The sequence below is a fragment of the Oncorhynchus kisutch genome, linkage group LG7, assembly GCF_002021735.2.
Source record: "Oncorhynchus kisutch isolate 150728-3 linkage group LG7, Okis_V2, whole genome shotgun sequence".
In the NCBI taxonomy this organism is placed as follows: domain Eukaryota; kingdom Metazoa; phylum Chordata; class Actinopteri; order Salmoniformes; family Salmonidae; genus Oncorhynchus; species Oncorhynchus kisutch.
Window position 1 is genome coordinate 16,845,169 of NC_034180.2, and position 16,217 is coordinate 16,861,385.

Below are 16,217 nucleotides of genomic sequence, written 5' to 3' on the forward strand. Positions count from 1 at the left end.
GCCATGTGCCTTTTACTGAGGAGTGGCTTCCGTCTGGCCACTCTACCATAAAGGCCTTATTGGTGAAGTGCTGCAGAGATGGTTTTCCTTCAAGAAGGTTCTCCCATCTCCACAGAGGAACTCCAGATCACTGTCAGAGTGACCATCGGCTTCTCGGTCACCTCCCTGACCAAGGCCCTTCTCCCCCGATTGCTCAGTTTGGCAGGGCAGCCAGCCCAAGGAAGAGTCTTGGTGGTTCCAAACTGCTTCCATTTAAGAATTATGGAGGCCACTGTGTCCTTGGGGATCTTCAATGCTGCAGATATTGGTTGGTGCCCTTCCCCAGATCTGTACCTCGACACAATCCTGTCTTGGAGCTCTACAGACAATTCCTTTGACCTCATGGCTTGGTTTTTGCTCTGACATGCACTGTCAACTGTGAGATCTTATATAGACAGGTGTGTGCCTTTCCAAATCATGTCCAATCAATTGAATTTGCCACAGGTGGACTCCCAAGTTGTAGAAGCATGTCAAGGTAGAAGCATCTCAAGGATGATCAATGGAAACAGGATTGACCCGAGTTCAACTTTGAGTCTCATAGCAAAGGGTCTGGAATACTTACGTAAATAAGGTATCTGTTTTTCGAGTTTTATACATTTGCAACAATGTCTAAAAGCCTGTTTTCACTTTGTCATTATGGGGCATTGGTATGTAGATTGGTGAGGAAAAACATTTATTTAATCAATTTTAGAATAAGGCTGTTAAGTCACAAAATGTGAAAAAAGTCAAGGGGTCTGAATACTTCCAGAAGGCACTGTGTGTGTGTGTGTGTGTGTGTGTGTGTGCACACATCAAGGCCTAGAGCACCCTCTTCTGGCAAAAGAAAAGCCAAAGAGAAGAAAGGGGGATTGAGAGAAGGGGGTGGAGATAGAGATGGATAGATGGAGGAACAGAGAATGAGTGATAGAGAGATGGGAGCAAGACAGAGAGAGATGGAGGGGGGTGTACAGTACATACAGTTCACATCAAAGGTGTTGAAGATCTGTCTGGTTTGCTGGTAGTGGTCATCTGATGACAACTTCTTGCCCATGAGACACATAAACATCTCTATACACACCCCTAGAGAGAGATGGGGGCGGGGGGGAGGGGTGGAAAGAGAGAGAGGGAGATAAATAAAGAGTCTTCTTCCTTTACATGGTGGTAACAGTAACATACATATCACCTTACAAATGCACGCACACACACAAATGCCAGGCAGAGTGTCTGGCAGTGAATGAAAGCGTGCTGTGTGGGGGCTTCTTCAGCACAAGTCTCGCTCAGGGCTTGAAAAGAAGGTGGAGAAAAGGAGTCAGCGCTGGGGAGAATAGAGCAATAGAGAGAGAGCAAGAGAGCGAGAGAGGGAGAACTGGAAAGAGCAGTGCCAAGCTTTCACAGGAAGGGAAGAATAGAGGTGTGTTTGGATGAGGGAGGGTGTCGTGTGTGTGTGTGTTTTGAATCTGATTCTGTTAGCCGCACGGTGGCCCCTACCAAAGATCTGTGACTATGACTCACCACATGGCAAGCGTACCCAGCAACCGTGCCTAGCTAATTGAGAGAACTTCATGCAAGCACCCTGGTCTCTCACAGACCAACGTCCCCGGTCTCTCACAGACCAACGTCTTGACCCTTAGACCAAGATTAAATTATTTTGCGCTGAGGGGGTGACTGATTTTGAAGTTGCAGGCAGGGCTACCTCATCACAAGACTATGAGCCTGACTCATGTCCGCTATACTTAGCACACCGGTTAGGGGTGAGAGAAAGAAGGGCAGGTGGAGGCTAAAACTTCCTACGGGACTTCCTATAGGGATAGATTGAAATTGTCAAATAAATCTAACAATACAACCAATCAGAGGACAACACAAGAAAGTTTGAAAACATATTTCCAAATACAAACATAACAGTCCTAGGCTACACAGTAGACCTAGCCTACTAGGCATACTCGGGTTCCACATGTAACACATAACAAAACAATGCACAGGACAACACTGTCATAGGCTAGAGCAGGACTCCCTTACTAGATAAACGATCTCAGACTCCTAAACGGAGTTAAGATGATGCTCATATCTCGCAAAAGGTTAATGGTTCGAAAGTGTTCGGGTAAGAAAATGGCATCATCAGCAGAAAATTAGTTAGTAATGGTAAACATAAAAAATGTAAGTTGACAATAAAAACAAAACAAAAACAGTTAAGATTTCGTTGGCAGCTCATAAACCTTTAGCTGAACTGTTTCTCAGCTAGCTAAGTCAATAGATAGAGCCTGTCAGCTGTTGTCTGCAAATTACGATTTAACATTCTAAACCTAACTGCTGTTTATCCAGTTAGCTAGTGTTACTAGCTAGCCAGCCAGTTTGCCATAGCATAGTGCTAGTAGCCTATAGTTGATAGGTTCCTTATTTTAGCAACGCCACACAAAAAAATATCATATGGCAAAAATTGAAGGCATTATGTGCCTGCTTTTCGTGTTGTAGCACACAAGCACACAACCTAAGATCAGGACAGGCGGAATAGACTCGCTATCTTACATAAGACAATGGTAGAACACAGTATTGGTAGTTAGTTTCTTGCCAACGGCCTCTGTTTAACCCCTATGAGGGGCTGTGCTTTAAATGAGCCACAGAGAAAGACAGTCTAGCCAAGCCCACACCCACACTGCCTGGCCCCATTCACTCTTAGCCAGCCACACACATTCTTGATCTCTCCCTCTAGTTAGCCACCCACTCTGTCTCTTCCCACCATCACCACCAATTTACTAATCATACCACATCCAGAGGAGCCGTTTAATTCATTGCGCTCTCTCCATTCCGTTCTTTTCCCGCTCGCTCTCTCCCAGAAAATGTAACGGATGGTGAAATATTTAATTGCATCAACCATGCCACTATCTAAATTCTTTCTCTTCACCCCCCTTTACCCTCAATCCCTCCCTTGTTTTCTCTCTCTTACTGGGCAATGTATAGATTAAAATTTAGCTCCTGGCTTTAAAAACAAAAGAGAAATGACTTCCTAATCTTTAACCGTTTAACATCTTCCTTCAATAGCCCCGTATCTGTCTAGTCAGCCACCTTCTCATCTCCACTCTCTCTATCCCCCTCCCGTCTGCATGTCAAGAAGCCCCCAGTTAAAGCGTTTGGCCGCATGTCGTCACAATAACAATTACACTGCACCGCAAGCCTTTTGTGAGGCATTCTTTTAATTACTGGAAATGTGTAAAACGATTACACCCAATCTAAATCAAGCGTTCCCTCTTGTTTTATCTCGTTTCCTTCCATTTCACCAGGATGGATTGGAATGATACACTGAATAGGTTGCTTTGTTTGGTTTTGTCTTCCACCATCCCATTTTAAATGGAGATAGCGGCTAAATGCTGCACGGTGGATGTTTTGCTGTGTGTGTGTGCTTACACATCAGCATGGGTCCCCCTACTTTGCGTCTCAGTTGGAGGGCTGCCTGTCGTGGCCATAAGTGGTACTGTGATGAACAGCGTATGAAACTGTAATGACGTCTAAACTGCGGGCACGCTATAAATTAATCTAAAAAAGCCATTGAGGCTGTCAGAGGATAGCTGCAGGCAGGCACTCGTGTATGTCTGTCTGTGAGTGAGTGAGAGAGGTTGAGCAACTCGTCTCAAATTAAATACGGTCTGCGATGGCTGTTCTCAAATTAAATACGGTCTGCGATGGCTGTTCAGAGGCTATGTCCCGTGGCTATATCTTCCACTTGTTCGTCAAAACACACAAACATATATATATTGGAGTGCTCCCGTTCAGCATGACTGGACGTGGGAAGATTGAGTCACCATCATATTTACATAAATCGACACATCAAGGATATACAGTATGAGCTAAAAGTGCGGATGGTGTACATATTTTCTCATTTCTGAGTGCTCGTATGACACACACACACACAGTAATATGTACTCATTCTGTCACAACAGCATTGTGCTTGTTGGAGAACTGAGAACGGTTCCTGGTACGGTCAGACTTACCTGGTGAATCTTTTGCCTGGGCTTGATCCATTAACATGTTGGTTTCAGACTGCAACATACAAGCAAGCACAAGGAAATTAAAGACTGACCTGATTGATGACAGGAAATGTAATCTACTTGAAATGAAGTGATAATATTTTTTTTAAGAGATCCCATTTGATATTTATCAGTGTAGTTTTTGTGAGGTGATTATCATGCAAATTAGCCAGGTCACAAAGAAAGGTTAGAGAATACTTTTTAAAACTAACTAAAACTAAGTGCACCGGCGCCATCTTGTGGAATGAAATGAACATTGCTTCACTGCTCCTCAAATTCAACTTGAACGAGGCTGGACACAACCACACCACTGTAGCTCTGGTCCATTGCGTGACACGAGGCAACTCGTTGTCTTCGTGCGATGGACCAGAGCTAGCACAACTGTACATGGGGGGTCTACACCGTATGAAAGTGGTACTTCTGGTTGTCTCGTTTTTTTGTAGGCTAAGAATTGGCTTAACATTTTCATCGTCAAAATTCATGAAAACACAGTCATATAAGAGATATATATATAAATGTATACGTGTTTCCGTGTTAATTAACTTACCATATGACGGTTTTCACCGTATTTGAAGGCCAGAAGAAGCACGAAGCCAAAAAGTTAGTGCCCCTGTTTCCTTAGAACTACAACTCCCACCAGCTGTCTCACTTTCGATACCTTAACGGTCTACAAAAAAAGTAGAAATATATTTTTTTCAAAAGTACTGGCTGGCAATGTTTAGTAAAAAATAAAAAATCTAACACACACCAAACGGCCTCTAACTAACGGGTTCTTACCGTCCTGTAAGTCCCCGGCTCGAGCAGGCACGCTCCGGCATGCTATCAAAGGCTGCAGCAACCCAATGAGCACTGGCTACCCTTTTCGGACAGGGACCCTTTGTTAGCAAGGTTCTGTCACCCCCATAATGAAGAATGATGTCGTTTTGATGCGTGGCTACACTGCTTAGCTACAGTGGCATGATCTTATCTTGTGCACCTGCTTGATGATGGCTAACGTTAGCTGGCTAACTGATGAGCTAGATTGATCAACTACTTTTAATAACTAGATACATCCGCTAGCAATAGAACAGTGTGTAGCCGTGTAAAGGCACACTATCAACAACCACTGTGTGGGTGGCGCATTGTATTATGGTAGCGCCGTCTTTGTTATTAACACACTACATACTAACTACCTTGTTTTTCTAGCAAGCCACATACTTATGTACTTATGTTGTTTATATCTTATTTAAACTGGTTGGTTAAAGTCTATACAATATAAAGCCACATAGCCAAGTAGAGCAACATACTGTAGCTATCAAAACAACATTTGTCTCTATGGGGGCCACAGAACCTTGAAAAGGGTAGCCCATACACATTGGGTTGCCACACAGGAGTTCAATTGATACTATTCTAACTTTCAGTGATGTGTCTTACTCCTTGAGCATCAAATATGTTGATAGAAGCCATCGGATATGAACAAATCAATACACAAATATAAATTGTATACATCTCTTATATGACTGCATTTTCATGAGTTTGATTATATAAGCTTGAAGCTCATTCAAAAACAATAGAGGATGTGGGAGGGATTAAGCAAGAGAGAAAGAATGGAGCTGAGAACGAATGGTACAAACCAACGTCTACCGAATACAAGCCTAGTAATTTAACTTATGAGTCAACAACAGGAGTGCTGGATACAAGCTGCTCTCCTGAAAACCCCGAGATGGAGGCGGTTAGTGAGAACTCAGAAATCAAACCCGACAAAATTGAGGAAGTACCTGCAGCGACAGGTTGGGTGAAGACTTCCAAGATTCACCACAATGATCAGGACAATGCCCGAGATGTACTACCAGACCAATAAGGGATTTCCTTTCCATCTGTGCAGTACAATTAATGACCATGGTAATAAACTCCAAGAAGAAAACCTCCCTAAAAGCACATTGTTCTGTTCACTTTGTACTGGCCTACTACTCATAGGGATTCTCTCAGGTTCCCTCACCCTTTGCTCACCATCCTCTACTTTCCTTACAGTTTCAGCATATGACACTTTCTGCACTGCTCTCACCCTGGCAACATCAACCTGTCTCACTCGCACAGAAATCAAACCTGACAAAAGTGAGGAAGTACCTGCTGCGACAGGTTGGGTGAAGACTTCCAAGATGCATCACAATGATCAGGACAATGCCAGATATGTTCCTGAGCCAGTGGGAGTAATATATTTGTGGGGAAAGTGGATTTGTGTCTTTTGGCCGACCCATGTGTGTTATTTTTCTGGGTGGAGGGAAAAGCTGGGTATTGTTAACTAACGCGAGACTGAAGATACTGTTAACCTGATAAAGTCATACTAGAATATGTCAGGTATCCGGGAAGAGCTTTTCTTTCCAAACCCACTACAGTGTTTCAGGTGCCAAGCTTATGGTCATGTTGCACCAGTATGTAGGAGAACAATTTTGAGGATTGAGAAGTGTGCAGGAGGGCTTGGGACAAAGGAGTGTGTAGTTTCGGTGGTACAAGTGTGTTTCAATGGTGGGGATGACCATGTTGCTGGGGATCAGAAATGTCCTGTGCGAGTGAGACAGGTTGAGTTTGCCAGGGTGAGAGCAGTGCAGAAAGTGTCAAATGCTGGTGGGCAAAGGGTGAGGGAACCTGAGAGAATCCCTGTGAGTAGTAGGCCAGTACAAAGTGAACAGAACAATGTGCTTTTAGGGAGGTTTTCTTCTTGGAGTTTATTACCATGGTCATTAATTGTACTGCACAGATAGAAAGGAAATCCCAGAAGATTGGTCGTAGTAGCAGCAGAGAAGTGTTTGTGTGTCAGAACTACAGGGGGTTTGAGAGAAGGGGCCAAAGTAGTGGGTAGAAGTGGGGAGTTTGTTGGGGATAGGGGTGCATATCTAGGGTCAGATGGTGGTGCCATTTCTTATTTTCCATTTGTGAACAAAACGTGCACCCTTTCAGTTTGTTTGCCAGCTCATAGAAGTGGTAGAATAAGAAAATCAACTGCTTCCAAATGGAGATGGCCTCAATGGCGCTGCCCATGCTCTCAGATGCCATAACGGAACAGATACAATGATGCAATGGCTGTCTAATTCTATGATAACATCTAGTTTCTACTACCTTTGATGGTTTATATCCAAACAGCATGACCACCGCCATTTTTAAGTCTTCTCTGTTCAGGTAGCCTTTCTTGTCCGTGTCACACAGCTCATAAACCTTCGGAGGAAATACATTGTCATGTTACAAAAAAGTCTACCTTGTAGGGGCGAGAGAGGGGGGGGGATGGGGTGTAATCAATGATGTGTATATGTATGTATACACACACACATATGTATACACATATACAGTGAGGCAAAAAAACGTATTTAGTCAGCCACCAATTGTGCAAGTTCTCCCACTTAAAAATATGAGAGAGGCCTGTAATTTTCATCATAGGTACACTTCAACTATGACAGACAAAATTAGAAGAAGAAAAAATCCAGAAAATCACATTGTAGGATTTTTTAAATTTAATTTGCAAATTATGGTGGAAAAAAAGTATTTGGTGAATAACAAAAGTTTCTCAATACTTTGTTATATACCCTTTGTTGGCAATGACAGAGGTCAAACGTTTTCTGTAAGTCTTCACAAGGTTTTCACACACTGTTGCTGGTATTTTGGCCCATTCCTCCATGCAGATCTCCTCTAGAGCAGTGATGTTTTGGGGCTGTGCTGGGCAACACGGACTTTCAACTCCCTCCAAAGATTTTCTATGGGGTTGAGATCTGGAGAATAGCTAGGCCACTCCAGGACCTTGAAATGCTTCTTACTAAGCCACTCATTCGTTGCCCGGGCGGTGTGTTTGGGATCATTGTCATGCTGAAAGACCCAGACCCCGAGTGGTTCTGGGATTTTTGCTCACCGTTCTTGTGATCATTTTGACCCCACGGGGTGAGATCTTGCGTGGAGCCCCAGATCGAGGGAGATTATCAGTGGTCTTGTATGTCTTCCATTTCCTAATAATTTTTCCCACAGTTGATTTCTTCAAACCAAGCTGCTTACCTATTGCAGATTCAGTCTTCCCAGCCTGGTGCAGGTCTACAATTTTGTTTCTGTTGTCCTTTGACAGCTCTTTGCTCTTGGCCATAGTGGAGTTTGGAGTGTGACTGTTTGAAGTTGTGGACAGGTGTCTTTTATACTGATAACAAGTTCAAACAGGTGCCATTAATACACGTAACGAGTGGAGGACAGAGGAGCCTCTTAAAGAAGAAGTTACAGGTCTGTCAGAGCCAGAAATCTTGCTTCTTTGTAGGTGACCAAATACTTATTTTCCACCATAATTTGCTAATAAATTCATTAAAAATCCTACAATGTGATTTTCTGGATTTGTTTTCTCATTTTGTCTGTCATAGTTGATGTGTACCTATGATGAAAATTACAGGCCTCTCTCATCTTTTTAAGTGGGAGAACTTGCACAATTGGTGGCTGACTAAATACTTTTTTGCCCCACTGTATACATACATACATACATACATACACACACACGATTTATATACACTGAGTGTACAAAACATTAGAAACACCTTCCTAATAATGAGTTGCATGCCCTTTTGCATTCAGAACAGACGTAATTTGCTGGGGCATGGACCACAAGGAGTCGAAAGCGTTCCCCTGGGATAATGGCCCATGTTGACTCCAATGCTTCCCACAGTTCTGTCAAGTTGGCTGGATGTCCTTGGGTGGTTGACAATTCTTGATACACACGGGAAACTGTTGAGCGTGAAAAACCAAGCAGCATTGCAGTTCTTGACACACTCAAACCGGTGCGCCTGGCACCTACTACCATAACCCATTCAAACGACAAATTTAAAAAAAATGCCCAATCCCCCTCTGAATGGCTGGCACACATGTCTCAATTGTCTCAAGGCTTAAAAATCCTGCTTTAACCGGTCTCCTTCCCTTCATTTATACTGACTGGAGTGGATTTAACAGGTGACATCAATAAAGGATCATAGACTGACCAGGTGAAAGCTATGTCATGGAAAGAACAGGTGATCCAAATGTTTTGTACAGTCAGTGTATACAGAATATTGGTATATACCCATCATTGGGTGTAATCCAAAGTCTGCCCTTACGAAAAAAGACTGCAGTCAGAGTGCAGTATAAATGCAATATGCTGAAAATACTGCGTCCAAAATATATATATTTTTTACTGCAGTAATTTTAAAAGTATAACTGCAGTTACATGTAATGATAATTCATTCTGCAATTACTGCGCCCAAAATACCAGTCGATAGCAAAATCTCTTTCATAGTTTGTTTTGGTATGTTGCATTGAAAGTGGCTAATATTGGCAATTTCCACAGTTGAAGGAAACATTGATAGTGTTAACTAAAGGGGAAAACTGAAACGTCGAGTGTAGTTCAATCTCGTGCTTCTCTGCGTGGGCTGATATTTCTTCTGCGCGGCAGTCCCGTGGAGCTGCACAGTTTAGATTGAACATTGGTTGCAACTGACAGTATGTTTTAGTGACAAGTTTTGGAAGAGGTCGGACAGACTCAACGTTTACACACTGGAGTTCGGAGATGCAGATAGAGTGGACTACCTGTGCTAATTAGCGGTCTTCCGTCTTTTTTCTGTAAACAAGCGCTGTAACATATGGCTTTGCGGGAACCCTAACCCTATAAAGGGTTCCTCTCCGGAGTCCAAACGGGAGTTGCAGTGATGGGACAAGACTAACTACCAATTGGATATCTTGAAATTGGGGATAAAAGTACAAAAAATTTAATAAAATAACCACTATCAATATGTTTTGACCATGATAGTTGACAATTTAGGGTTACACCAAGCAGTTTAGTCACCTCAACTTGCTCAATTTCCACATGATTCATTATGAGATATTGTTGAGGTTTAGGGTTAAGTGAATGGTTTGTCCCAAATACAATGCTTTTAGTTTTTGGAAATATTTAGGACTAACTTATTCCTTGCTACCCATTCCGAAACTAACTGCAGCTCTTTGTTAAGTGTTGCAGTAATTTCAGTCGTTGTAGTAGCTGACGTGTATAGTGTTGAGTCATCCACATACATAGACACACTGGCCTTACTCAAAGCCAGTGGCATGTCGTTAGTAAAGATTGAAAAAAGCCAGGGGCCTAAACAGCTACACTGGGGAATTCCTGCTTCTACCTGGATTATGTATCTGTATTCTGTTAGACAAGTAACTCAATACCAATATTATAGCAGAGGGTGTAAAGCCATAACACATACGTTTTTCCAGCAGCAAACTATGATCGATAATGTCAAAAGCCGCACTGAAGGCTAAACAAGACAGCCCCCACAATAATTTTATCATCAAGTTCTCTCAGCCAATCATCAGATATTTGTGTAAGTGCCATGCTTGTTGAGTGTCCTTCCCTATATGCGTACTGAAAGTTGTTTGACCAGATACAGAAGTTTACTAAGGGTTGGTAACAGACTGATTGGTCGGCTATTTGAGGCAGTAAAGGGGGCTTTACTATTCTTGGGTAGCGGAATGACTAGCTTCCCTCCAGACCTGAGGGCACACACTTTCTAGTTGGATTAAATTGAAGATGTGGCAAATAGGAGTGGCAATATCGTCCGCTATTATCCTCAGTAATTTTCCATCCGATTGTCAGACCCCAGTGGCTTGTCATTGTTGATAGACAATTTTTTCACCTCTTCCACACGGACTTTACGAAATTCAAAAGTACAATTCTTGTCTTTCATAATTTGGTCAGATATACTTGGATGTGAAGTGTCAGCGTTTGTTGCTGGCATGTCATCCCTAACGTTTATCTTGCCAATGAAAAAGTCATTAAAGTAGTTGGCAATATCAGTGGGTTTTGTGATGAATGAGCCATCCGATTTAATGAATGATGAGCTGGCTTTTTCCCCAAAATGTAATTTAAGGTGCTCCAAAGCTTTTTACTATCATTAATCTTTGTTTCATAGTATAGTTTATTTTTATTTAGCTTAGTCACATGATTTCTTCATTTGCAGTACGTTTGCCAATCAGTTGGGCTGCCAGACTTATTTACCATATCTTTTGCCTCATCCCTCAACCATACAATTTCTCCAATTCCTCATCAATCCAAGGGGATTTAACAGTTTTTACAGTCATTTTCTATATGGGTACGTGCTTATTACTAACTGGAATAAGCAATTTCAGAAAAGTGTCAGGTGCAGCGTCTGGTTGCTCCTCATTACACACCACAGACCAGCAAATACTCTTTACATCATCACCATATGAATCACTACACTACACTAATCACTTCCCTAGATATGGCTACTATATTGTGATCACTACATCCTATGGATTTGGAGACTGCTTTAAAGCAAATGTCTGCAACATTAGTAAAGATGTGATCAATACATGTTGATGATTTAATTCCTGTGCTGTTTGTAAATACCCTGGTAGGTTGACTGACAACCTGAATCAGGTTGCAGGCACTGGTTACAGTTCAGTTTTTTTCTTGAGTGGGCAGCTTGATTAGAGCCAGTCAATATTTAAAATCACCCAGAAAATATACTTCTCTGTTGATATCACATACATTATCAAGCATTTCACATATATTATCCAGATACTGACTGTTAGCACATGGCGGTCTATAGCAGCTTCCCACAAGAATGGGTTTTAGGTGAGGCAGATGAACCTGTAGCCATATTACAGTATTTCAACAGTATTTAACATTAGATCTTCTCTAAGCTTTACAGGTATGTGGTTCTGTCACGACTGCCGCTGAAGTTCGCTCCTCTCCTTGTTCGGGTGGCGTTAGGCGGTCGATGTTACCGGCTTTCTAACCATCGCCTCTCCATTTTTCATGTATCCATTTGTTTTGTCTTGTTCCCTGCACACCTGGTTTTCATTCCCCAATCAATTCATATGTATTTATTCCTCTGTTCCCCATCATGTCTTTGTGTAGGATTGTTTTGTGTTACGTGTATTTTGATATTGTGGATATTGTTACGTGCAATATTTTTTGTCTATGTTCCGTGTTTTGGGCACATTTTGTGTTACTCTGTGCTGTCATTTTTGACCGGAATAAAAAGTGCGCCTGTTCACTACACTCTGCTCTCCTGCACCTGACTTCGCCTCCAATACACAATCCTAACAGAATCCTACACCTACCATGGAGTCAGCAGGAGCAGATACCCCGGTCAGAGGAGTCAAGGAACACGTCCAGGAACACGTCCAGGAACACACGGCTATGCTACATCATCTCGGTGCCATGATGGATCGCGTTGTCCAGACCATGGACCGCTGGAGGTCTCTCCAGTGCCTCGACCAGCTCAACCGGGGTTCTCGCTACCCGTCCTGTCCGGATCCAGCTCCAGTGGAATACATCTCTCCCTTCCCAGGGAGTATGATGGGACGGCCGCACAGTGCCAGGGATTCCTTTTACAACTGGATCTATACCTGCCCACTGTACACCCAGCTCCCTCAGGAATGGAGAGAGTATCCACACTCGTCTCCTGCCTCTCGGGAGAGCTCTAGAGCGGGCAAACGCCATGTGGGGAGAGGAAGACGCGGCGTTGGACCACTTTGAGGAGTTTACACGCCGTTTCCGGGCCGTCTTTGACCATCTGCCCGAAGGTAGAGCGGCGGGTGAAAGACTCGTCCATTTGAGGCAGGGGACGAGGTGCGCACAGGATTTCGTGCTGGAGTTCCGAACCTTGGCCGGCGGAGCAAGATGAAACGACAGGGCCCTCATCGACCACTATCGATGCAGCTTACGTGAGGACGTCCGACGGGAGTTGGCCTGCAGGGTTGCCACCACCACCTTTGACCAACTGGAGGCCACCATCTCCGTGGTCATAGAGACACAGGGGGGTCACGATGAGAGAATCAGTCTCTTTCTCATTGACTCTCCTGCGTTTCCTGTGGTACTAGGCCTTCCCTGGTTTGCTCGTCATAACCCCACCATTTCCTGGCAACAGAGGGCTCTTACGGGGTGGTCGAGAGAGTGTTCGGGGAGGTGTGTAGGGGTTTCCGTTGGTGTTACCATGGTGGAAAGTCCACACCAGGTCTCCACCGTGCGCATTCCCCCAGAATATGCCGATTTGGCTCCCGCCTTCTGTAAGAAGAAGGCGACACAATTACCACCCCATCGACGGGGGGATTGTGCGATAAATCTCCTGGTAGACGCTGCACTTCCCAGGAGTCATGTGTATCCCCTGACGCAAGCGGAGACGGTGGCTATGAAGACATACAGTGCTTTGCGAAGGTATTCGGCCCCCTTGAACTTTGCGACCTTTTGCCACATTTCAGGCTTCAAACATAAAGATATAAAACTGTATTTTTTTGTGAAGAATCAACAACAAGTGGGACACAATCATGAAGTGGAACGACATTTATTGGATATTTCAAACTTTTTTAACAAATCAAAAACTGAAAAATTGGGCGTGCAAAATTATTCAGCCCCTTTACTTTCAGTGCAGCAAACTCTCTCCAGAAGTTCAGTGAGGATCTCTGAATGATCCAATGTTGACCTAAATGACTAATGATGATAAATACAATCCACCTGTGTGTAATCAATTCTCCGTATAAATGCACCTGCACTGTGATAGTCTCAGAGGTCCGTTAAAAGCGCAGAGAGCATCATGAAGAACAAGGAACACACCAGGCAGGGCCTTGGATACAAAAAGATTTCCCAAGCTTTAAACATCCCAAGGAGCACTGTGCAAGTGATAATATTGAAATGGAAGGAGTATCAGACCACTGCAAATCTACCAAGACCTGGCCGTCCCTCTAAACTTTCAGCTCATACAAGGAGAAGACTGATCAGAGATGCAGCCAAGAGGCCCATGATCACTCTGGATGAACTGCAGAGATCTACAGCTGAGGTGGGAGACTCTGTCCATAGGACAACAATCAGTCGTATATTGCACAAATCTGGCCTTTATGGAAGAGTGGCAAGAAGAAAGCCATTTCTTAAAGATATCCATAAAAAGTGTAGTTTAAAGTTTGCCACAAGCCACCTGGGAGACACACCAAACATGTGGAAGAAGGTGCTCTGGTCAGATGAAACCAAAATTGAACTTTTTGGCAACAATGCAAAACGTTATGTTTGGCGTAAAAGCAACACAGCTCATCACCCTGAACGCACCATCCCCACTGTCAAACATGGTGGTGGCAGCATCATGGTTTGGGCCTGCTTTTCTTCAGCAGGGACAGGGAAGATGGTTAAAATTGATGGGAAGATGGATGGAGCCAAATACAGGACCATTCTGGAAGAAAACCTGATGGAGTCTGCAAAAGACCTGAGACTGGGACGGAGATTTGTCTTCCAACAAGACAATGATCCAAAACATAAAGCTAAATCTACAATGGAATGGTTCAAAAATAAACATATCCAGGTGTTAGAATGGCCAAGTCAAAGTCCAGACGTGAATCCAATCGAGAATCTGTGGAAAGAACTGAAAACTGCTGTTCACAAATGCTCTCCATCCAACCTCACTGAGCTCGAGCTGTTTTGCAAGGAGGAATGGGAAAAAATGTCAGTCTCTCGATGTGCAAAACTGATAGAGACATACCCCAAGCGACTTACAGCTGTAATCGCAGCAAAAGGTGGCGCTACAAAGTATTAACTTAAGGGGGCTGAATAATTTTGCACGCCCAATTTTTCTGTTTTTGATTTGTTAAAAAAGTTTGAAATATCCAATAAATGTCGTTCCAGTTCATGATTGTGTCCCACTTGTTGTTGATTCTTCACAAAATACAGTTTTATATCTTTATGTTTGAAGCCTGAAATGTGGCAAAAGGTCGCAAAGTTCAAGGGGGCCGAATACTTTCGCAAGGCACTGTATGTCTCCGAATCCCTGCGTCAGGGGTACAGTCGGTCCTCCACTTCACCCGCCTCCTCAAGTTTATTTTTTTGTGAAGGATGGAGGTCCGCACCCGTGCATTGATTATAGAGGTCTCAATCAAATCACGGTGAGGTACAGTTACCCCGCTACCTCTTATCGCCACGGCGGTTGAGTCAATGCACGGGGTGCGCTTCTTCACTAAACTGGATCTCAGGAGTGCGTACAATCTGGTGCGTATCCGAGAGGGATCTCTACTATCTCTATTATAATATGACAGACCAGATCTAGCTGGTCTGTCATATTATAATAGAGATAGTAGATCTAGCTGGTCTGTCATAATATAATAGAGACAGTATATCTAGCTGGTCCATCATAATAGAATAGAGACAGTAGATCTAGCTGGTCTGTCATATTATAATAGAGACAGTAGATCTAGCTGGTCTGTCATATTATTATAGAGACAGTAGATCTAGCTGGTCTGTCATAATATAATAGAGACAGTAGTTCTAGCTGGTCTGTCATATTATAATAGAGACAGTAGATCTAGCTGGTCTGTCATATTATAATAGAGACAGTAGATCTAGCTGGTCTGTCATATTATAATAGAGATAGTAGATCTAGCTGGTCTGTCATAATATAATAGAGACAGTATATCTAGCTGGTCCATCATAATAGAATAGAGACAGTAGATCTAGCTGGTCTGTCATATTATAATAGAGACAGTAGATCTAGCTGGTCTGTCATATTACAATAGAGACAGTAGATCTAGCTGGTCTCTCATAATATAATAGAGACAGTAGATCGAGTTTAGTACCACCTCAGAGCATTATGAGTACCTCGTCATGTGGTACGGGTTGATGAATGCTCCATCAGTCTTCCAATCCTTCGTAGACGAGATTTTCAGGGACCTGCATGGGCATGGTGTACATGGATGACATTCTGATATACTCTGCTACACGCACCGAGCATGTGTCCCTGGTGCGCAAGGTACTTGGATGATTGTTGGAGCATGACCTGTACGTCAAGGCTGAGAAATGCCTGTTCTTTCAACAGTCCGTCTCCTTTCTAGGTTATCTCATTTCCACATCAGGGGTGGATATGGAGAGTGACCGCATAGCAGCCCTGCGTAATTGGCTGACTCCCACCACGGTAAAGGAGATGCAGCCATTTTTAGGGTTTGACAATTACTACCGGAGATTTATCCAGGGTTTTGGCGAGGTGGCTGCTCCCATTTCCTCACTGCTGAAGGGGGGTCCTGTACGTCTGCAGTGGTCGGTTGAGGCGGACAGGGCTTTTGGGCAGCTGAGCGCTCTGTTTACTGGCTCCCGTACCAATCTCCCGGCCTCCTGCCTGGGTAGCGCCGGTCGTGTGGGAGGTGGACGCGTACTGAGCCCGCTCC

At 43.5% G+C, this 16,217-nt stretch overlaps 1 protein-coding gene across 3 annotated transcripts in view; it reads right to left on the bottom strand.

The window, feature by feature from the left end:
• Positions 1-16,217, bottom strand: part of efcab11 (EF-hand calcium binding domain 11) — a 74,670-nt gene that overhangs the window by 52,638 nt on the left and 5,815 nt on the right. Inside the window, exons 2-4 of one of the 3 annotated variants that reach the window (XM_020487541.2) lie at positions 7,134-7,229; positions 4,002-4,050; positions 997-1,098 (exon numbers count right to left, since the gene is read on the bottom strand). In XM_020487541.2, coding sequence (XP_020343130.1) covers positions 997-1,098; positions 4,002-4,050; positions 7,134-7,229 — 247 coding nt within the window. The remainder of the gene's footprint in view (positions 1-996; positions 1,099-4,001; positions 4,051-7,133; positions 7,230-16,217) is intronic. The other 2 variants (XM_020487542.2, XM_020487543.2) reach the window with 2 other exon arrangements.